This window comes from Ranitomeya imitator, chromosome 5 (genome assembly GCF_032444005.1).
Source record: "Ranitomeya imitator isolate aRanImi1 chromosome 5, aRanImi1.pri, whole genome shotgun sequence".
Classification (NCBI taxonomy): Eukaryota; Metazoa; Chordata; class Amphibia; order Anura; family Dendrobatidae; genus Ranitomeya; species Ranitomeya imitator.
Window position 1 is genome coordinate 198,847,712 of NC_091286.1, and position 23,205 is coordinate 198,870,916.

The window sequence follows — 23,205 nt, forward strand, 5'->3', positions numbered from 1 at the left end:
AACCTAGAAAACCTGGTAAGACAGGTAACCACACATTTGTTTAACTCTTCCCCATATTTTAAATTACATGGATCTTCCCAGGCTATGAATATCAGCCCATAGCTGTATTCATAGCCTAGAGAGGGGCCATGGATATTGAGGTAATACGGGGTTAATGTCACTTTGATTGTAAGATTACATTAAGCCCGGTTAGTAATGGAGAGGCGTCAATAAGACCCCTATTTATTACTAATCCTATAGTAATGAAAGAGTTAAATAAAGACACAGCCAGAAAAAAGTATTTTAATATTCTTAATTTTACCATAATTACAACTACGCCTAATTCCCCGAACCCATCGATCACTTGCAAAAAATGAAAAATAAACCAACCGTATACTCCCTGGTCCGACGCAGTCCAATTAATAGTGTCCCACGACGATCTCCCCTATAGAATAGTGACATCGGGTGATGTCACTGCTCTATAGGCCTCCCACTATGCGCTTACAGGAGATAATGGCTCCTGCAGTGCATCACTGAAGAGGTTACCTGAGTTCAGGCTCGCTTTACTGCAATGCTGCTTGGGAATTTTCTCACACAGCGCTGCGGGTGAGAGAATGAATGAATTCGAGTGACCTCTCTCCCGGCAGCAGCGTAGGGATGCATTGTGGAGGATTACCTCCACCTGTTAGTTCATCGCGGAGGCCCTGTAGAGCATGGACATCAGCCAATGTCACTCTTCTACACGGGAGATTGTTGTGGGACACTCGTTATTAACTGGACTACGGTGGAAAGGTAAGTATAGGTTGGTTTATGTTGTTTTTTTTCCAGATGATCAAGGGCTTCGGAGACTAGGTGATTGGTTAGTATGTACTGTATGTTGTGTATGTAATGTATGTTGTATGTACTTTATGTGTATGTGTTTTGTTTTTATTTTAACACTTGAAAACAGCAGCCGGATGATGGGACTACTGCTGTCCCATCATCCCGCTACCTGTCACTGTAGCAGGCATAGCCGGATGGGACTGGAAGTCCCATCGAAAGATGCCTGCCTACACACAGACTCGCACACATATACAGCCACACAGCCCCGCACATCTCTGCACACACACAAGCCTCGGCCCACACAAGTCTCAGCCCACACAAGTCTCCCCTCCCGACCTGCAGCGTTTCTCGCAGGCACATCCTCAGCAAATCCTCAGATCTTTTTAAAACCTGCAGTGTTGCTTCAGATTGGCTTGACACAATGGAAGTCAATGGGTGCAGAAACGCTGCAGATCCACAAAAGGAATTGACATGCTGCAAAAAAAGCTGCAATTCCACACGTTTTTTTTCCGCAGCATGTGCACACCAAATGTCAATTTCACATTGACTAACATTGCTTGTGCACTACACTGCGGATTTGATGCAATTCCGCGCTTTAAAAAACGCTGCGGATCCGCATCTAAATCCGCAACGTGTGCACATAGCTGTAAGTATTTGCTCCAGATTTTTCGGCACCATTTCTGCATCTCTTGGCAGGAAAAACACAGCTGCAATAATGACTGTTTTTGCTGACTTTTTTACTCACATTTTTGGTGCAGATCTTTCCCCACTTATTAGGGTATGTGCACACATTGCAGATTTCCTGCTGATCCACAGCGTTTTTTTCTGCGCAGATTCGCTGCTGATCCGCAAGTGATTTACGGTACAATGTAAATCAATGGTGAAAAAAAGCTGTGCTGAAAAATGCTCACGGAAAACGCAGCAGATTAAAAAAAGGACCATGTCAATTCTTTTTGCGTATCTGCAGCGTTTCTGTACCCATTCCATAATAGAAATCCGCAGGGGTAAAAAAACCATATGAAATCCTTACAGAATCCGCAGCAGATCTGCAAAAAAAAACCGCACAAAATCCACAAAAAAAACACAGATTTTGACCTGCATTTTCTGCCAAGAAATGCAGAATCTGCACAGAAAATTCCACAATCAAATCCGCAACATGTGCATATAATCTTAGTATGGGTGAAATCTGTAGCAAAAATGCTGAAAGAATTGCCATCCTGTAAATCTGCACCAAATCTGCAAAGTGTGCATGAGACTTCAGGATTCTCATTAACTTTGACGTCTGAAAAACCTTCTGGTTTTGTGATAAATCTGCACTGAAAAAAAAACACGCAGCAAAAACGCAATGTGTGCTCACCGCTTAGGCTACTTTCACACTGGCGTTTTTTTTAATACGTCGCAATGCGTCGTTTAGGGGAAAAAAAGCATCCTGCAAAGTTGTTTGCAGGATGCGTTTTTGCCCCATAGTTACATTACCGACGCATTGCGACGTATTGACACACGTCACAACCGTCTTGCGACTGTTGTGGCGGACCGCCGGGAGCAAAAAACGTTAAATGTAACGTTTTTTGCAGCCGACGGACCGCTTTTTCCGACCGCGCATGCGCGGCCGGAACTCCGCCCCCACCTCCCCGCACCTTACAATGGGGCAGCGGATGCGCCGGAGAAATGCATCCGCTGCACCCGTTGTGCGGCACAACAAACGCTAGCGTCAGAATCTCGGCCTTACGCAATGCGACGGGCCGAATCCGACGCTAGTGTGAAAGTAGCCTGAGTGGTGCATGTACACCTAGCTGTCATGCCGCATGGCTCAGACCCACGCTGCAAATACCTCTTGGTCAGTAGATGCATGAGAACTGTGGTCAATTTCAATAACACAATTTGGTCTTCTCAACCACGTACCGTTAAGTGCAGCACATCCGCATGTGAATACGCCACTATAAATTACTGAAGTATACTCCAAAGTCAGTCAGAACCCGATTGTGTCTATAAAAGAGCTTACTGCCTGGATCCTGACCTTGTTCTGCTTTGTCATTTAGATGTAGGCCTCAGTCACACTCATATTTTGGTCAGTATGTTGCATCAGTATTTGTAAGCCAAAACCAGGAATGGAACGCGGAGAAAAATGATAGTGGAAAGATTTGTACCTTTTCTGTTTGCCGCTTCTCCTGACTTTGGCTTACAAATACTGATATATACTGTAATCTTTAAGTGTGGATTCAGGTCACGTTTCATATTCTGCGGCCTCATTCATAGTTCATCCTATATATTTTCTATGGTTATGATTCATTCTTTGATGAAAAGATGAAAAATAACAATCCAATACTGAAGTGTTGGTGAGTTTCACATGAACTCAATGGCACCTAAACAGCTCTGAATTACATGTGTACTGCAGATAATATTGTATCAGTATTACAAGTCTGCCACTTTCAAAACTGATCTATATTTCAAAATGGGGATAACTAGATCTTTCTCCTATTAAAGGATTATTCCCATCTTAATAAATGAATATTGTTGTATAGCAATGGTGAATACAACCAATTCTGCAATTTACAGCTTGTTTAAATTTGCAGCCTTTTTTGAGTTATTAAAACTTTTGTTTACATCTGGTTGCCTGGGAGACTGACCACCAAAGCTAGCTAGTTTATAAACACTTTGCTAAAGCTGGCTGGGATTAGGAGGTAACAATGCACTCTACTGACCCTGGCCAGCTTCAAAACAGTACTCACAAGCTCAATAAAAAAAGAGTCTGTAAGCCCTACACATGTTCTACGTCTAGCTGCAGTGGTCGGTCCCCAAGGCAACAAGCTGCTCACAATAGTGTTGATCTCTCAAGAACAGGTGAAAAATTTGATAAGCAGTACATTACAATATTCATTTACTTGCAAGCGCTATCCAATAATAACCTTTTAGATTTGCATAAGCCTTTTGTTTTTTTAATGATGAAGCAGGAGATAGTCTCTAATGGTTGTGAATTTGTCATAAGGGTATTAAACTCTGAGCAGTTGTAATTGGCAGGAAGGTTCATAGCCCCATGGCCGTATGGTAGAGCTGAAGGTTACGCTGGCCGCACGGTAGATCTAATAGAGACTCGCTTCAGAGGGAAACATGAGCTCGAAATAGGCTTTCTTCCTGTCATACTAGATTGTTAGTATATCTGTAGTGCTGGGCCGGTAACACCATTTAACATTTGTATAATCTGATTTGTCTATATTCCAGGAGAGGGAAAGATGTCCATAGTACAGGACGGATGACAGCTAGAAAGTATCTTGTGGTTGCTTCTTCTCTCTGCTAGGTCTGGGGTCTGTCTGACATGCAGGAATAGTCAATAATGACGACAAGAAGGTTATTTTTAATGTTCAGTATTTATTGACCCGCTTTCCCTTTACAGTTTCACTAGTATACGGTACCTCCATTAGTCATTTTTATTTATACCCACTTTAGAGAAAGGCACCCAAATCTACAATTTTTATTCGGTGCTAACTGAGTTCTAGGTAATGTGACGCTGCCTTGCATTGGTTTATAGCTGCATTCACACATTGTACCATTACTATTCTAAAAAGATAAAACCGTGTAGTTGACTATAGGACACGATATGCATCAGTATAGCCACCACCATCACTGCTAGGACCTAGAGACTTTGTTCTTTTCTGCTGCAGACCTTAAATCAGGGTTCTCAAACTTGGCCAGGTAATTGGGCCGCATATAGAAAAAAATAGAATTTGGAGGGCCGCATTCTTTGAAAGACAAAGTGACATTTTTAGTGATACCATTTTTTTTCTATATGCCTTTTGAACATTTTTAACTTTTTTTTTTAATTTTCTTTAGAGCTTGGGTCATTATGGCTGTGGTGATAACAAATGTGCACTCATATTGTAGTTATGTCCCTGTATCCAGGTCCCCATATTGTAGTTATGTCCCAAGGTTACAGAGGAGGAAAATAGGAAAAAAAAGTGAAACAAAAAATGTGGCTAATTTTTTCCTAATATCGCCCATCCTGGTATACATGTGTCCCCAATCCAGGTATACATGCACCCCTCATCCCTATCCTGGTATGAATGGCACCCTTATCTCCATCCTGGTATGCATGTCCCCCTCATCCCTTTGCTGAAATGCATGGCCCCCTTGGCCCTATCCTGGTATGCGTGGCCTCCTCGGCCCCATCCTGGTATGGGTAGCCTCCTAGGCCCCATGCTGGTATATATGGCCCGTCATAAAAACATTAACAAAAAAAAATCCTAAACCATCCTGCTTACCTTCCCTGCGCTCCCTCGCAACGTTTTGTTATGATACCAGTAGCTGATTTATGCTTCTAAGCAGCGCATGGCAGTGACGTTAAGCTCTACCTACAAGCAGGGGACAGCTGCCGGAATACTCGCTGCTCTCAGAGGCCGGGACTATGTGTGTGGAGAGCAGTGAATATTCATTGCTCTTTAATTGCAAACACTGTAGCCGTGTTCCTGTAGCCAGGTGATCACATGTGCCCACCACTTAAGGAAATGAATATTCATTGCTCTACACTCCTGTAGTCTCGGCATGGAGAGCAGTGAATATTTATCCTCTTTATTTGAGGGCACGCGTGATCACCCATCGGCTGCTCTTACTGTGCCCGATATTAAAGAGAAACGAATATTCACTGCTCCCATTCTCCCATGGGCCTGGAGAGTCATTTCTCTTTAGCAGCGGGCACAGGGGTTAGCCGCGGCATCCGGCTCTTGCCTCCCATGACCTGCAGCTCCGCCGCTGCCGCTTTACCCCACTTCCCCACCGCAGCAGGTAGGTACATCATTTCAATTGAATGTGCATCTAAGGACGCACATTCTGGTGAAATAAAACACTGCTGTCGGCGGATCCCCTGAACCAGGCAGGGATGCCAAGGGGTCTAGAGTGCCTGACGGCCGCCTGCGCACTGCTAGTTTGAGACCCCTGCCTTAAACAATACTTTCTGATAATTAGCAAAATCTGTTAAACCTACTAGCCTCTCTCATTACTAATGTTTTCATGCCAATAGGTTGGCATAAGTCACATGGTATGCCCCTTCATCCTTGTATTACATTCGGCACTTCGTATTCCCTAGCCCTGACTATGATTCATGTGAGCTGCCTATCACTTGCCATCCCAGGAAATGGAAATCAATGCACAGCAGCTGTAATCTGCCATCCGCTCTTTAGTATTTGATGGGACAAATGAAACCATAGCCCATTAGGATCCTGCAATGTGACCCAGCTCAGTATGCCAGCGGGACTGGTTACAAGAGTATCACAGAAGATTTTGTGGTTGCAATTGTTATCGGAATTTGTCCAACACTCTGAATAATTCAGGAACAGAGCATCTTCTGCTAAGTATGTAGATACAAGCAAAATAGCAGTTTGTTACTAAAATGCTAAAGTAGCATCGCCATGAGGTATGTTCACACGTTATGTTTTTAAGAAGGTTTAAATGCAATATGGGCCAGGACTGAAATAATATAAAAAATATATACGTTTAAAATTCATTAGGTACAAATGATAAAAAAGGACATGCAAACCAATATACAGACGCAAAGATGAGTGAGCACTGTGGGAACCCCAAAAAATGAATACCCCAAATAATTTATAAAAAGAAAATGATGACCATGTACTAAATAGTATGGTAGTAAAAATAGAGTATCCAGTTGTTGTTTAACTATACTTAATAATATAAACAGACCTGGTGGTGGAGTCGGCATACTCCTGTCCCCACAATGCACTTTCCAGGTCATCCCCCCAGCTCCATCACTCTCATTCCCTTCTTTTGAATTCCACACCATCAGACTCTTTCATCCCCTCTCCCTCAGAGTAGCGGTCATATACCGGCCCCCAGGCTCACCCACCCACTTCCTGGACCATTTTTCTGCCTGGCTGCTGCACTTCATGTCCTCTGAACTAAATACCCTTATCCTGGGAGACTTCAACATCCCCGTTAACAGCCCCACTTCCACATCTGCATCCCAGCTTCTATGACTAACCAATTCTCTAGGCCTCTCACAGCTCTCAACCTCTGAAACACACAAAGACGGTAACACCCTGGACCTGGTTTTCGCCCGGATCTGCTCAATCTCTTACCTAGATAACTCACCGCTTCCCCCTCTCTGACCATAACATTCTCTCCTTCACACTCACAAATCCTCGCTCACCCCAGCACCCTCCTACCTACCATTCAGTCAGAAATCTACAAGCCGTTAACCCTCATACACTTTCAGACTCCCTACACTCATCATTGTCCCCAATCTCTTCTTTTTCCTGTCCTGATCTGGCTGTACATTACTTCAATGACACTCTTAGAAGCACCCTTGACCAAGTAGCTCCCCTCACCCTCAGAACCTCCAAACACAGATTGAAACAGCCCTGGCTCACATCACAAACCCGATTTCTCCAGCGATGCTTTAGGTGTGCTGAACGCTTATGGAGGAAAACACGCACACCAGAAGACTTCATACACTTCAAATTTATGTTAAGGACCTATAACTCTGCCCTTCACCTCGCCAAACAGACCTACTTCACCACCCTGATCTCTTCACTATCCAACAACCCCAAGAAACTTTTTGACACCTTTCACTTCCTCCTCAGGCCAAAAGCACAAGCCCCTATCACAGACATTTGTGCTGATGACCTGGCCTCCCACTTTATAGAGAAAATAGACAGGATATTGTCTATTTTCTCTATAAAGTGGGAGGCCAGGTCAGGAAATCTGCTCCCAATCACCAAGTTTAGTGACTCCCATCCCTCCCTGCATTTCCCCTGGCTCACTCTCCACATTCGATCCCATCACAGAAGAAGAAGTCTCCAGGCTCCTCTCCTCATCCGACTACATGCACCACCGACCCCATTCCCTCACATCTCCTCCAGTCTCTCTCTCCAGTCGTCAAAACTCACCTAACTACAATCTTTAATCTCTCCCTCTCCTGTGGCATTTTCCCCTCCTACTTCAAACACTGTATCATTACTCCATTACTAAAGAAACCCACCCTTGACCCATCCTGCACAAACCTCTACAGACTAGTCTCCAATCTCCCCTTCATCTCTAAACTCTTGGAGCGCCTGATATTCTCCCGCCTTACCCGTTACCTCTCCACGCACTCCCTCCTAGACCCTTCACAGTCCGGTTTCCGCCCCCTACATTCGACATAAACTGCACTCATCAAAGTGACCAATGACCTTCTGACAGCAAAACGTAACGGTGACCACTCTCTGCTCATTCTTCTCGACCTTTCTGCAACTTTTGACACTGTTGACCACCCTCTCCTACTCTCTAGGCTCCAGTAACTAGACATTAAGGACACTGCTCTCCGGGTTCTCCTCCTACCTTTCTGACTGCTCCTTCAGTGTTCTGTTCTCTGGCTCCATTTCATCTACTCTTCCTTTCACTGTCGGGGTACCTCAGGGCTCAGTCCTTGGCCCCCTTCTCTTCTCTCTGTACACGGCCCCAATTGGACAGCAGATTTGGCTTTCAGTACCATCTTTATGCTGATGACACACAACTATACACATCATCCCATGACCTTACCCCCGCTGTACTACAGAACGCCACTGACTGTCTGTCTGCAGTCTCCAACATCATGTCTGCTCTCTATCTGAAACTCAACCTCTCCAAAACTGAACTTCTTCTGCTCCCGCCATCTACTAACCTCCCTAAATCTGACATTTCCCTCTCCGTGGGTGGCACCATAATAACACCCCGACAGCAGGCGCTGTCTGGGTGTTATGTTTGACTCCGATCTCTCCTTCACCTCCCATAAACAATCTCTTGCCCGCTCGTGCCGCTTACACCTAAAGAACATCTCTAGAATCTGCCCTTTTCTCACCATGGAAACAACAAAAACCCTCACTGTCGCCCTCATCCACTCCCGCCTGGACTACTGTAATGCTCTATTAATTGGCCTCCCCCTCACTCAACTTTCCCCTCTCCAGTCCATCCTTAATGCAGCAGCCAGGGTCGTCCATCTGGCTAATCATTACTCAGATGCGTCCGCTCGTCGCCAGTCATTACACTGGCTGCCCATTCATTACAGGATACAATTCAAAGTACTTGTTCTCACCGACAAAGCTCTCCACAGTGCGGCACCCCCTTACATCTCCTCCCTCATTTCTGTCTATCGGCCTAATCGACCACTGCGCTCTGCAAATGACTTTCGACTAACCTCTGCACTAATCCGTACCTCCCACTCCCGACTCCAAGACTTCTCCCGCGCTGTGCCAATCCTCTGGAATGCTCTACCCCAAGATATTAGGACCATCCACAATTTGCATAGTTTTAGGCGCTCGCTCAAAACACATTTGTTCAGAGCGGCCTATCACATTCAGTAATCAGTCATTTTATGTTTGTGTGTGTGTAGCCCATTCACTATCCCCATCTATCCCCCACCCTCTGAAGATGGCTGGTCCATCATTGTAAATACACACCTGTGCTTTGTATCTCCCCCACCTCATTGTAGATTGTAAGCTCTCACAAGCAGGGTCATCTTATTTTGCTTTAATTATTGTATTGTTAACGTTGTTACTTATGACTGTTGTGTTTGAAACTGTTAAACTGTAAAGCGCTGCGGAATATGTTGGCGCTATATAAAGATTATTATAATTATTAATTATGAGCTCACCCACCAAACACCTGATGTTTCACATTTTTTTTAATATACAGTAGTAAATATATTATTTTCTCATTGAGCATGAAGAGGAAGTCCGAGATCATCTGCAGCCCCTACTTCCTCTTCATGTTCGATTTATCGTAACGTGAAGACAGTTACACCAGTGCTGATTGGGCGTCTGGGTCACAACAGCCGCACGAGAGCCCCGAGGAGAGCGAGTGTTGGCATGTGAGGTAAGTATAGCTTTTATTATTCTATTGACACCAAACATTTTGATTAAGAAGGGGCTGTCCTAGTAGTGGACAATCCCAATAATTTGTAAAGTGCCTAGCATTTATTTTGTTGGAGACTTATGGGGTTAAATGTGATATTTCATTGTAGTGGTCAGCAGGTACAGAGTAATAAAGTAAGTTTCACAAAATGCAGTTGACTTGCGATGCAGCAAGCCTTAAAAGCTTAAGACGCAAAATGAACTTATGCTTAAATTATATTTTCGTGTCTCTCTATATCACAAAATTTCTGGACAAAAAAAATCATAATCTTCAGATTGGCCGTTAGGAAGTCAGAGCTTAAAAAATGCCTGTTTTTTTTTTTCCAGGAAGTTTCAGAAATGTTCTGCTTCTAGCTTCCCTTTAAACTGGCACGACTTAAGGTACCTTCACACATAACGATATCGTTAACGATATCGTTGCTATTTGTGACGTAGCAACGATATCGTTAATGAAATCGTTATGTGTGACAGCGACCAACGATCAGGCCCCTGCTGGGAGATCGTTGGTCGCTGAAGAAAGTCCAGAACTTTATTTCGTCGCTGGACTCCTGCTGACATCGCTGGATCGGCGTGTGTGACACCGATCCAGCGATGTCTTCACTGGTAACCAGGGTAAACATCGGGTAACTAAGCGCAGGGCCGCGCTTAGTAACCCGATGTTTACCCTGGTTACCAGCGTAAAAGTAAAAAAAACAAACACTACATACTTACCTACCGCTGTCTGTCCTCCAGCGCTGTGCTCTGCTCTCCTCCTGTACTGTCTGTGAGCCGGAAAGCAGAGCGGTGACGTCACCGCTCTGCTTTCCGGCTCCCAGACAGTACAGGAGGAGAGCAGAGAAGCAGAGCGCAGCGCTGGAGGACAGACGGCTGTAGGTAAGTATCTAGTGTTTGTTTTTTTTTACTTTTAGCATGGTAACCAGGGTAAACATCGGGTTACTAAGCGCGGCCCTGCGCTTAGTTACCCGATGTTTACCCTGGTTACCGGCATCGTTGGTCACTGGAGAGCGGTCTGTGTGACAGCTCTCCAGCGACCAAACAGCGACGCTGCAGCGATCCGGATCGTTGTCGGTATCGCTGCAGCGTCGCTTAATGTGAAGGGGCCTTTATACTTTGCCTGTAACAATGATGACCATAGTGTGTCATATGCATCTGTTGACATAGGTCACTCTGTGACTTACTGTCTTACTGTGTTTCAGATTTCTTATTCAAATTCCTGGTGATTGGGAATGCCGGTACTGGAAAATCCTGCCTGCTGCACCAGTTTATTGAGAAGAAATGTAAGTTAGGAGCCTGGAGTACTGTTACATAGGTTGTGTTCATGTGAGGAACCTACACTTGTTTTTTATCCCTCTGGGTTATATACCGTAGCTAGAATATTCATGTTGATGTAAGATGACTTTTTCTGTTACATGTGTTTTAAAATTGTATTTTTCCATAGGGTTGTGACTTCTAAAATGACACAGACCAGTTATACACCCTCTGAGGGCCATTGCCCGCTCTTCACGGCTGCCCTGGTCTATGTTGGTAGGTGCAGCTGTGACGTCATGCCTGTAGCGCAAATGACTGTTGAAGCCAATCACTGGGCTTAGTAGCTTGTGCCATCTATGTCAGCAGAACTGTTGCTAGACCCGGAAACGTTGAGTAACAGCTCTGTAATGCATTTTATAGGATGGCAACCTACGAAAAAATACAATTTTATAAGTGACAATTTTAAACTGGTTGGTGCCTGGCAGTTGAAACCAGTCAGTGGTTGCAGGGTTCACGTGCCAACCAGGACAGAGGAGGGAGAGAACGTCGAGAAGCATGACAGCGGGACCAAGAAGCTGCCGAGAATCCTTGGTGACTGTGTGAGGTGGAAAACCTTTGAGCGTTGGCCTAAAAGTCACCACTAAAGATAAAGTAGATGTTCCCTATATGCAGTATGCCCCCATATGTAAGATTACTTGTATTAGTATTGTATGAAGAGGTTCATGCTGATAATTACTGATCACAGGGTGAGATCTTTGACAGTAACCTTGTGCTTTCTTGCCATGATCGCTGTATTATTTTCTGCTTCCTTTCTAGTCAAAGAAGATTCCAATCACACAATAGGCGTAGAGTTTGGCTCTAAGATAATAAATGTTGGTGGTAAATATGTGAAGCTACAGATCTGGGATACAGCAGGACAAGAAAGATTTCGGTATGAACCCCTCATTACCCCTCCACCTCCCTAAAAGAAAAAAACAAAGCTCAGTCAGTTTTATAGTGTAGATAAGTGCCGGCATTGTTGCTGGCATATCTGCATGCATATTGTTTGATCTGGCATAGTTAGATGGGCAATTATCTACTTGATACATATGCCACTAAAGACTCCATGCCCAGTGTTAAAGGGGTTGTCCACTCTAAAGCTACATGTTTGCAGTCACTCTATATGTCTGCAGACTTGTGACTTCTCACATCGCGCACTGCATTTGGTGAATATTCTCCGGTGCCAATGTCGAGAGCTCTGTGACCACAAGTATGTGATATTTATACTCCCGGACACATTCTGATTCAACTGTTTCCGGACTCGCTTAGTACGCTTGCATTGAGTGAGGAGTCGCCCATTTAGTCAGAATAACGCCAGCATCGGAGAAACCTGACAATGCGCAGTACACGTGATGTGAGGATTGATAAGTCTGCAGTCACTTAGTGACTGCAGACTTGTAACCGTAGATCAGGCAACCCCTTTAATAGTCAACCTGTTGGCAGTTTGAGAGCACAATTTTGGACTGGCTCTGTAAGGGTGTGTTCACACAGAGTTAATTAGAGCGGACAAATCTGAAGTGGTTCTCGTCAGAAACTCGTGCTGTTTCTCAGCCAGGTTTTACATTTTGATACATAGATATATACATACATTAACTATTGCATTTGTTTTTTTTTTGTTTTTGTTTTTTTTTATTTAAATAAATTTTTATTAACAAAATAAAGAACATCCGGATGTCATTTACATTGCATTATATCACATGCACGTTTTCTTATTTCAATACACCCCAACATTACCCCAACTACCCCCCACCCCCCTAAGACGGCTCATTCCCAATCTATACCCCACTGAGGCATTATCTGCCTCGTGTAGTTTATCCTAATCCAGATCTTAAGAAACTCGACGTCTATACTCCTCATTCCAATTCAAGCCAAGGAGACCACATCTTATTATACATATCTATTTTCCCCCTTTTTTTGTACACCCCCTTTTCCAATTTTAAACCATTTTGAACATATTGGAGAAATTCCCTTCTCGTAGGTGGTTCCACATTAATCCAATTTCGTGCTATCACTTTCCTTGCCATGTAGAGTAGCCTAGCAATTGCAACCTTCCAAGTATTATCAACTCCAATTTCTTCCACATATCCCAGCACGCATACCATCGGGTCTCTAAGAACTCTACACTTATACGCTACTTCAACCCGGCTCAAAACCACCACCCAAAAAGCAGCCAGCCTAGGACACGTCCACATCATGTGATATATTCCAGCATTTTCACTCGCACACCTCGGACACTCAGAATTGGCACGCAATCCTGCTCTGTATAGCACTTCCGGAGATTTATATACTCTATGCAGAATATATAACTGCGAGAGTCTATATGGTTCACTCAAGGATAGTCGCGGAATCCACTCCATCACCGATTCCCAGGTTTCATTTTCCATCGGTCCTACGTCCCTCTCCCACTTAGCTCTCGCCTTTATAGGGAAATCTAGTAAAAACGTGTGCATTAGGTCCTTATACAGAGTGGAAATAACTCCCCTTGTAGTCCCGTCACCACACACATACTCCAACACAATATCATCCTGAATTCTGAAATCCACCTTCTTCTTCTGAGCAACTATTGCATTTGTTAAGATTGTTATAAAGCATTAGTACCCCAAGGTTTTTCTACTAAGGAAAAAACTGCATTAATAGCAATGTCGCTTTCAAGTAAATTTAAAAGGATGTGTATTCAAAGAGTAGTTGAATGGTTTTTAATCTGGATTTTGTAGTGTATCTACTCAAGAATCCATGTAAAAAAAAAGCTCAGTGAATACATACAATGACAGTTTTTGTGACTTTTTTTTTTTAAGACAAAGTTAGCAGTGGACTCAAAATGAAAAAGAAATATATAGGTCTGGCTGGTGTGTTTTTTTTTTTTCTCAAGTGTTTCCATTTACTTTTTTGGGGGCTTGAAAAATGCTATAAAAATTACCATCCTTTGTGCATTCTGCTTAAAAGAAAAAAACAAAAAAAACTCCCAATAGACTTGGCACTGGTGCTTTTAGATGAGGAAAAATATATGCATAGTGGCCACGTGAGAAACCACATGTAGGGCTTTATTATTAAAGAAAGACCTCATAGAGTTATATTTTTCTGTATTCCCTGGCATGTTTTCATTTTTAATGGTTTTCTCTGAAAATCGATGGGTTAATAGCCTCAGCTTTCTCTTAACCCCTTTCTGCCATCAGACGTACTATTCTGTCCATGTGACCTGGGCCCTGATTCCCATGGACGGAATAGTACGTCACATGCGATCAGCCGCGCTCACGGTGGGGGGAGGGGATTGGGGGGTGGATTGTGGCTGATCGCGGCAGGGTTTCAGCTGAATATCACAGCTGATACTCGGTACTAAGTGCCAGGAGCAGTCACAGACCACTCCTGGCACTTTAACCCCCGGAACACTGTGATCAGACATGATTGCACTGTTCCGGAGCTGGCCGAGGGGCTGACAGCCCGAATGCTGCCATGGAGACTGGATGACATCACGACGACATCCGGCTCTCCACTGCTGAGAGACTTCCGGTCATGCGCAGTGATGACCAGGAAGTCTCTCAGGTCAGTGTGCAACTCCATGCAGCGCTGATAGCTTCTGTAGCATGCAGATCTGCATGCTATAGAAGCAATCAGCCTGCAAAATATGGTTGTTCCATAGTGGGACAAACTGTAAAAATAAGACAGAATTAAAAAAAAAATTTCACCCCGAAGCCTGTTTTCAACTTCCTGACCAGGCCATTTTTTTCAATTCTGACAACTGTCCCTTTATGAGGTCTGAAGTGCTTCAACGGATCCTGGTGATTGAGATTGTTTTTCTCGTGACATATTGTACTTCATGGTAGTGGTAAAATTTCTTCGATTTGACTTGCTTTTATTTGTGAAAAAAACAGAAATTTGGCAAAAATTTTGCAATTTTTAAACTTTTAGTTTCAATGCCCTTAGAGAGTCATATCATACAAAATAGTTAAAGGGACACTGTCACCTGGATTTGGAGGGAACAATCTTCAGCCATGGAGGCGGGGTTTTGGGGTTTTTGATTCACCCTTTCCTTACCTGCTGGCTGCAATATTGAATTGAAGTTCATTCTCTGTCCTCCATAGTACATGCCTGCACAAGGCAAGATTGCACCTTGTGCAGGCATGTACTACGGAGGACAGAGAATGAACTTCAATCCAATATTGCAGCCAGCATGCAGCCAGCGGGTAAGGAAAGGGTGAATCAAAAACCCGAAAACCCCGCCTCCATGGCTGAAGATTGTTCCCTCCAAATCCAGGTGACAGTGTCCCTTTAATAAATAACATTACCCACATGTCTGCTTTACATTAGCACAATTTTGGAAACATTATTTTTTTTGTTAGGAAGTTATAAGGGTTAAAAGTTGACCAGCGATTTCTCATTTTTACAACAAAATTTGCAAAACCATTTTTTTAGGGACCACCTCACACTTGAAGTCACTTTGAGGGGTCTATATGACAGAAAATGCCCAAAGTGACACCATTCTAAAAACTGCACCCCTCAAGGTACTCAAAACCACATTCAAAAAGTTTAACCCTTCAGGTGCTTCACAGAAATTCTTGGAATGTTTAAAAAACATTGAACATTTAACTTTTTTTTTCACAACATTTTTACTTCAGATCCAATTTGTTTTATTTTCCCAAGGGTAACAGGAGAAATTGGACCCCAAAAGTCGTTGTACAATTTGTCCTGAGTACGCCGATACCCCATATATGGGGGTAAACAACTGTTTGGGCACATGGCAGAGCTCGGAAGGGAAGGAGCACCGTTTGACTTTGCAAAATTGCAAAATTGGCTGGAATTGAGATCGGACACTATATCGCATTTGGAGAGCCGCAGATGTGCCTAATTAGTGGAAACCCCCCACAAGTGACACCATTTTGGAAAGAAGACCCCCTAAGGAACTTATCTAGATGTGTGTTGAGCACTTTGAACCCCCAATTGTTTCACTAAAGTTTAGAATGTAGAGCCGTGAAAATTAAAAACTAATTTTTTTGTTCCACAAAATTATCTTTTAGCCCGCATTTTTTTATTTTCCCAAGGGTAACTGGAGAAATTGGACCCCCAAAATCCGTTGTCCAATTTGTCCTGAGTACGCGGATACCCCATATGTTGGGGTAAACCCCTGTTTGGGCGCACGGGAGAGCTCGGAAGGGAAGGAGCACTGTTTTACTTTTTCAACGCAGAATTGGCTGGAGTTGAGATAAAAACGCCATGTCGCGTTTGGAGAGCCCCTGATGTGCCTAAACAGTGGAAACCCCCCCACCCAATTCTAACCCAAACACACCCCTAACCCTAATCCCAACCATGACCCCAACCACACCCCTAATCCCAACCGTAAATGTAATCCAATCCCTAAGTTTAGCCCCAACCCTAACTTTACCCCTAACCCTAACTTTAGCCCCAACCCTAACCCTAACTTTAGCCCTAACCCTAATGGGAAAATGGAAATAAATCACCACATTTTGAGAGCTATAATTTATCCATATTTTGACCCACAGAGTCATGTGAGGTCTTGTTTTTTGCGGGTTGAGTTGACGTTTTTATTGGTACCATTTTCGGGCACATGACATTTTTTGATCGCTTTTTATTCCGATTTTTGGGAGGCAGAATGAACAAAAACCAGCAATTCCTGAATTTCTTTTGGGGGGGCATTTATACCGTTCCGCGTGTGGTAAAATTGATAAAGCAGCTTTATTCTTGGGTTAGTACGATTACAGATACCTCATTTATATCATTTTTTTATTGTTTTGGTGCTTTTACACAATAAAAACTATTTTATATAAAAAATAATTGTTTTTGCATCGCTTTATTCTGAGACATATAACTTTTTTATTTTTCTGCTGATGCTGTATGGCGGCTTTTTTTTGCAGGACAAATTACGTTTTCAGCGGTACCATGGGTTATTTATATCCGTCTTTTTTATCACATTTTATTGCACTTTTTGTTCGGCAGTATGACAATAAAGCGTTTTTTTGCCTCGTTTTCTATTTTTTTTTTGCGGTGTTCACTGAAGGGGTTAACTAGTGGGATAGTTTTATAGAGCAGGTCGTTACGGACGCGACAATGCCAAATATGTGTACTTTTATTGTTTTTTTTAATTTACATAAATAAATGGATTTATCTACTATATAATTGTCTATGGGTCACTTCCGTCTTTCTGTCCTTTTGTCTTTCTGTCTGTCACGGATATTCATTGGTCGCAGCCTCTGTCTGTCATGGAATCCAAGTTGCTGATTGGTCTCGCCAGCTGCCTGTCATGGCTGCCGCGACCAATCAGCGACGGCCACAGTCAGATTAGTCCCTCCCCTACTACAATATACTACGTGGCTGGGCAATATACTACGTGGCTGGGCAATATACTACGTGGCTGGGCAATATACTACGTGGCTGGGCAATATACTACGTGGCTGGGCAATATGCTACGTGGTTCTGTGCTGAATACTATGTCGCTAGGCAATATACTACGTGACTGGGCAATATACTACGTGGCTGGGCAATATACTACGTGGGCTGTGCAATATACTACGTGACTGGGCAATATACTACGTGGCTGGAACAATATACTACGTGGGCTGTGCAATATACTACGTGACTGGGCAATATGGGCATGCATATTCTAGAATACCCGATGCGTTAGAATCGGGCCACCATCTAGTTGGAAAATTTTTTTTATTTTTTTCTTTATTTGGGGATTTTTTTTTTTATACATTCTATTTTTTTTTTGTTACACTTTATAACATTGTCCCAGGTTGGGACATCACTATATTTCATCGGACCGCTGATCTGACACTTTGCGTAGCACTGTGTCAGGACAGCGATCTGACAAGCAGTGCAGGAGGCTTTCCGGCGCCTGCTCTGAGCAAGGCGCCGGCAGCCACCTCAGTGAAGGACCCAGAAGGAGCCCTGGGGACTCCTTCCAGAACACCGGAACAACGCGATCGCATCGCATTGTTCCGGTGGGTGAGCGCAGGGAGCCCCCGTCCATGCGCGATGCCCCTCTATGTCGCTGTCTCTACTGACAGCGGCATCAGAGGGGTTAAATTCCCACGATCGGCGCTAACGCCGATCGTGGGCTTTGCTGCGGGGTGTCAGCTGTCACATACAGCTGACACCCACACGCGATTACCGCGGTGCTCACTGTGAGACCGCGCGATCGTGCCACCGTACTAGTACTGCGGGTTTGTGGGAACTCAGTTCCCGCAGAGCAGTACTAGTACAGTGCATGTCGGGAAGGGGTTAAATAATTGTAAAAATATTAAAAAATAATAATAAAAAAAATCGATATTCTATCAAGAAATAAATATTTAAAAGAAATGTACACAATAAAAGTACACATATTTAGTATCGCCGCGTCCGTAACGACCCGACCTATAAAACTGTCATACTAGTTAACCCCTTTAGTGAACACCATAAAAAAGCAAAAAAAATGCTTTATCATACCGCCAAACAAAAAGTGGAATAACACGCGATCAAACAGATGGATATAAATAAACATGGTACTGCTGAAAACGTCATCTTGTTTCGCAAAAAACAAGCCCCCATACAGCGTCATCAGCAAAAAAAGTTATAGCTCTCAAAATAAAGCAATCCAAAAATAATTATTTTTTATATAAAATAGTTTAGTGTATGAAATCGCCAAAACATAAAAAAAATGATATAAAAGAGGTATCTCTGTAATCATACTGACCGAAGGATAAAACTGCCTTATCAATTTTACACCACGCGGAACGGTATAAACACCCCCCACACACACACACACCCACCAAAAGAAATTTATGAATTGCTTGTTTTTGTTAATTCTGCCTCCCAAAAATCTGAATAAAAAGCGATCAAAAAATGTCATGTGCCCAAAACTGGTGCCAATAAAAACTTCAACTCGTCCCGCAAAAAACCAAGACCTCACATGACTCTGGGCTGAAATATGAAAAAATTATAGCTCTCTAAATGTGATGCAAAAATTATTTTTTGCAATAAAAAGCGTCTTTTAGTGTGTGACAGCTGCCAAACATAAAAACCCGCTATAAATAGTAAATCAAACCCCCCTTTGGCACCCCCTTAGTTAGGAAAAAATAATAAACTAAAAAAAATGTATTTATTTCCATTTTCCCGTTAGGGTTAGGGCTAAAGTTAGGATTATGGTTACGGTTGGGATTAGGGTTAGGGGTGTGTTAGGGTTAGGGTTATGGTTGGGGTTAAGGGTGTGTTGGGGTTAGGCTTGGCGTTAGATTTGGGGGGTTCCACTGTTTAGGCACATCAGGGGCTCTCCAAACGCGACATGACACAGCAGACCATCAAAGTCTGGACTCCAAAACATCACTACTTCCCTTCCGATCCCCGACGTGTGCCCATACAGTAGTTTTCTCCCACATATGAGGTATCCGCGTACTCAGGACAAATTGAACAACTTTGGGGTCCAATTTCTCCTGTTACCTTTGGAAAATAAAAAAATTGGGGACTAAAAGATCATGTTTGTGGAAAAAATATGATTTTTTTTATTTTCACGCCAGGGCGTTATAAACTTTAGTGAAACACCTGGGGGTTCAAAGTTCTCACCACACATCTAGATAAGTTCCATGGAGGTCTAGTTTCCATGGTGTCACTTGGGGGGGGAGGTGTTTCCACTGTTTAGGCACATCAGGGGCTCTCCAAACGTGACATGGCGTCCGATCTCAATTCCACCCAATTTTGTGTTGAGAAAGTGAAACGGCGCTCCTTCCTTTCTGAGCTCTGCCATGCGCCCAAACAGGGGTTCTCTACAGAATATGGGTTATCTGCGTACTCAGGGCAAATTGCACAATAACTTTTGGGGTCCAATTTCTCCTGTTACCTTGGGAAAATAAAAAAATTTGGATCTGAAGTAATTTTTTTGTGAAAATAAGTTAATGTTCATTTTTTACCCTTCGCCATGACAGCACCCACTGGAGAGATAGGGATCCGCCCCAAGGAACAGGAAACCTACAGAGAAATAAAAGGGGGCGGTCCCCCTCTCCTCCTCAGTTTAGGCTTCCTGTTCCCAGGGGACAGGATCTCTGGATTCTCCGAAACTACAGAAGAGGATCCCTGGGCCACAAGCATCCGCCTGTGCGGTCTCTGCGGGAATGGCAGGGGATGCGGTCCAGAAGCAGTGTCGGGGGAGACTCCGTTTGACGGCTCCCCCCTCGTCTGTCCGGCATGTGGGATGGCTGGGTCCAAAGGAGGCGGCCCGATTCCACGGAGCAACACTGCAGAGGTGCGGCCGAGAAAGGCTCTGGACGCAGACCGGCAGATAAAGGGTCCGGGATCTGTGGCACAGCAGCAGCGGCAGCCAGTACACCGCTCCTTAACGCAGGCCGAGGTAAGATGGCGGTAGCGCATGCGTGGAGCGGTGTAATAATCCCCATACTGACCCGGAGGTGTTGGAGCACTTCCGGGTCACTCATACAGCGGTGAGGGAAAGCGCGGTTTCGCGCATGCGCAGTACACCGCTGTGGGAGAAAAAAAAACAAAAAAACAGGAACCGGATCTCTGCTTATAAAAAGGGGGATGGTTGCAAGCGCACAGGCAATGCAACATGTCATCCCCAGGCAAGACGGTGGACCCAGCAGGTGAGCCAAAGAGCAGGAGGTCCTCAGATGCCAGCCGCAGGAGCGATGCCACGGTTTCAAGATCCAGGAAGACGCTTCGGCCATCTGATCCGGTACCGTACAGCTTCACTGGGTGAGTGTAAAACCCCTCTGCCTATAAAACTGACACTCTTTTCCACAACATCTTCTTCACCCAGGCCAAAAAGAAACAAAAATCTAAGCACAAACAGTGTGCATTATGTGACGAACCTCTCCCAGATTCCCACCCCAAAAAGCTCTGCAACCAATGTATTACCGAAACAATGCAGAGTCCATCTATGTCGGTTACAGATATACGGGCCATAATTAGGGAAGAGTTACAGGCCATTACACAATCCAGTGCACCCCCTATGAAATCCAGTAAAGAGAAGGCAGTATCCAGCTCTGAGTCTGATGAGGAAGGCGTCATCCACTCAGACTCCTCGCATACGTCATCCTCTTCCTCAGCACAATCTGACATTGAAGGTCGGGCTTGTTTTCCCCTTGATGGGGTTGACAACCTAGTAAAATCCATCAGGAATACAATAGGTTGTGAGGATACAAAAGACGACCAAACTGCACAAGACCTCATGTTTGCAGCGTTGGCAGAGAGGAAGAGAAGAGCCTTTCCAGTAATTCCTGCCGTTAAGGCACTAATAAAGAGGGAGTGGGAAAAACAGGACCAGAGAGGTTTTTACCCTTCGCCACGACAGCACCCCACATGAGAGAGAGAGGGATCCGCCCACAGGAACAGGAAACCTACAGAATAAAAGGAGGAGGTCCCCTCTCCTCCTCAGTTTAGGTTTCCTGTTCCTATGGGAATCCCAGGACTCACCTACAGAAGAGGATCCCTGGGCCACAAGCATCCGCCTGTGCGGTCTCTGCGGGAATGGCAGGGGATGCGGTCCAGAAGCAGTGTCGGGGGAGACTCCGTTTGACGGCTCCCCCCTCGTCTGTCCGGCATGTGGGATGGCTGGGTCCAAAGGAGGCGGCCCGATTCCACGGAGCAACACTGCAGAGGTGCGGCCGAGAAAGGCTCTGGACGCAGACCGGCAGATAAAGGGTCCGGGATCTGTGGCACAGCGGCAGCCGGTACACCGCTCCTTAACGCAGGCCGAGGTAAGATGGCGGTAGCGCATGCGTGGAGCGGTGTAATAATTCCCATACTGACCCGGAGGTGTTGGAGCACTTCCGGGTCACTCATACAGCGGTGAGGGAAAGCGCGGTTTCGCGCATGCGCAGTACACCGCTGTGGGAGAAAAAAAAACAAAAAAACAGGAACCGGATCTCTGCTTATAAAAAGGGGGATGGTTGCAAGCGCACAGGCAATGCAACATGTCATCACCAGGCAAGACGGTGGACCCAGCAGGTGAGCCAAAGAGCAGGAGGTCCTCAGATGCCAGCCGCAGGAGCGATGCCACGGTTTCAAGATCCAGGAAGACGCTTCGGCCATCTGATCCGGTACCGTACAGCTTCACTGGGTGAGTGTAAAACCCCTCTGCCTATAAAACTGACACTCTTTTCCACAACATCTTCTTCACCCAGGCCAAAAAGAAACAAAAATCTAAGCACAAACAGTGTGCATTATGTGACGAACCTCTCCCAGATTCCCACCCCAAAAAGCTCTGCAACCAATGTATTACCGAAACAATGCAGAGTCCATCTATGTCGGTTACAGATATACGGGCCATAATTAGGGAAGAGTTACAGGCCATTACACAATCCAGTGCACCCCCTATGAAATCCAGTAAAGAGAAGGCAGTATCCAGCTCTGAGTCTGATGAGGAAGGCGTCATCCACTCACTCCTCGCATACGTCATCCTCTTCCTCAGCACAATCTGACATTGAAGGTCGGGCTTGTTTTCCCCTTGATGGGGTTGACAACCTAGTAAAATCCATCAGGAATACAATAGGTTGTGAGGATACAAAAGACGACCAAACTGCACAAGACCTCATGTTTGCAGCGTTGGCAGAGAGGAAGAGAAGAGCCTTTCCAGTAATTCCTGCCGTTAAGGCACTAATAAAGAGGGAGTGGGAAAAACAGGACCAGAGAGGTTTTTACCCTTCGCCACGACAGCACCCCACATGAGAGAGAGAGGGATCCGCCCACAGGAACAGGAAACCTACAGAATAAAAGGAGGAGGTCCCCTCTCCTCCTCAGTTTAGGTTTCCTGTTCCTATGGGAATCCCAGGACTCACCTACAGAAGAGGATCCCTGGGCCATGCACCCGCCTGCGTCAGTCTCTGGAGGAACGGCAGGGGCTGCGGTTCCAGAAGCAGCCGCGGGGGAGCCACTGTTTGCAGCCTCCCCCCTCGTCTGATCGATGGCCATGGTCCGGGTTCGGTGCCGCTGGGCCGCCCGGCTCCATGAGGACGCGCGCGCTCAGCGGCCGGCTTTTTATCAGCAGCCGCCGCATGGTGAGAAGGAGCGGCGCGTCTAACCCGGAAGTCGCCGGAGCACTTCCGGGTTAGGTCCGGGGAGGCAGGAGAATCGGCGCCACATTTAAAAATCCAGCGCTAGCGTCGGCCGGTGTGTATGTAAGTATGGCTTCACCGGCCGATGTAGCACACTTGCCTGCAACAGAGCGCTCTCCCAGTAAGGAGACAAGTGCCAGAAGCAGCGCTAAAAGTGGGGATCGATCTCAGGAAAAGCGATCTCAGGAGAA

The 23,205-nt window shown here is 44.9% G+C and overlaps 1 protein-coding gene across 2 annotated transcripts in view; it reads left to right on the forward strand.

Moving 5' to 3' along the window:
- RAB4A (RAB4A, member RAS oncogene family) overlaps positions 1-23,205 on the forward strand; it is a 124,082-nt gene that overhangs the window by 21,465 nt on the left and 79,412 nt on the right. For both annotated transcript variants that reach the window (XM_069769494.1, XM_069769495.1), the window contains exons 2-3: positions 10,871-10,951; positions 11,739-11,853. In XM_069769494.1, the coding sequence (XP_069625595.1) occupies positions 10,871-10,951; positions 11,739-11,853 (196 nt within the window). The remainder of the gene's footprint in view (positions 1-10,870; positions 10,952-11,738; positions 11,854-23,205) is intronic.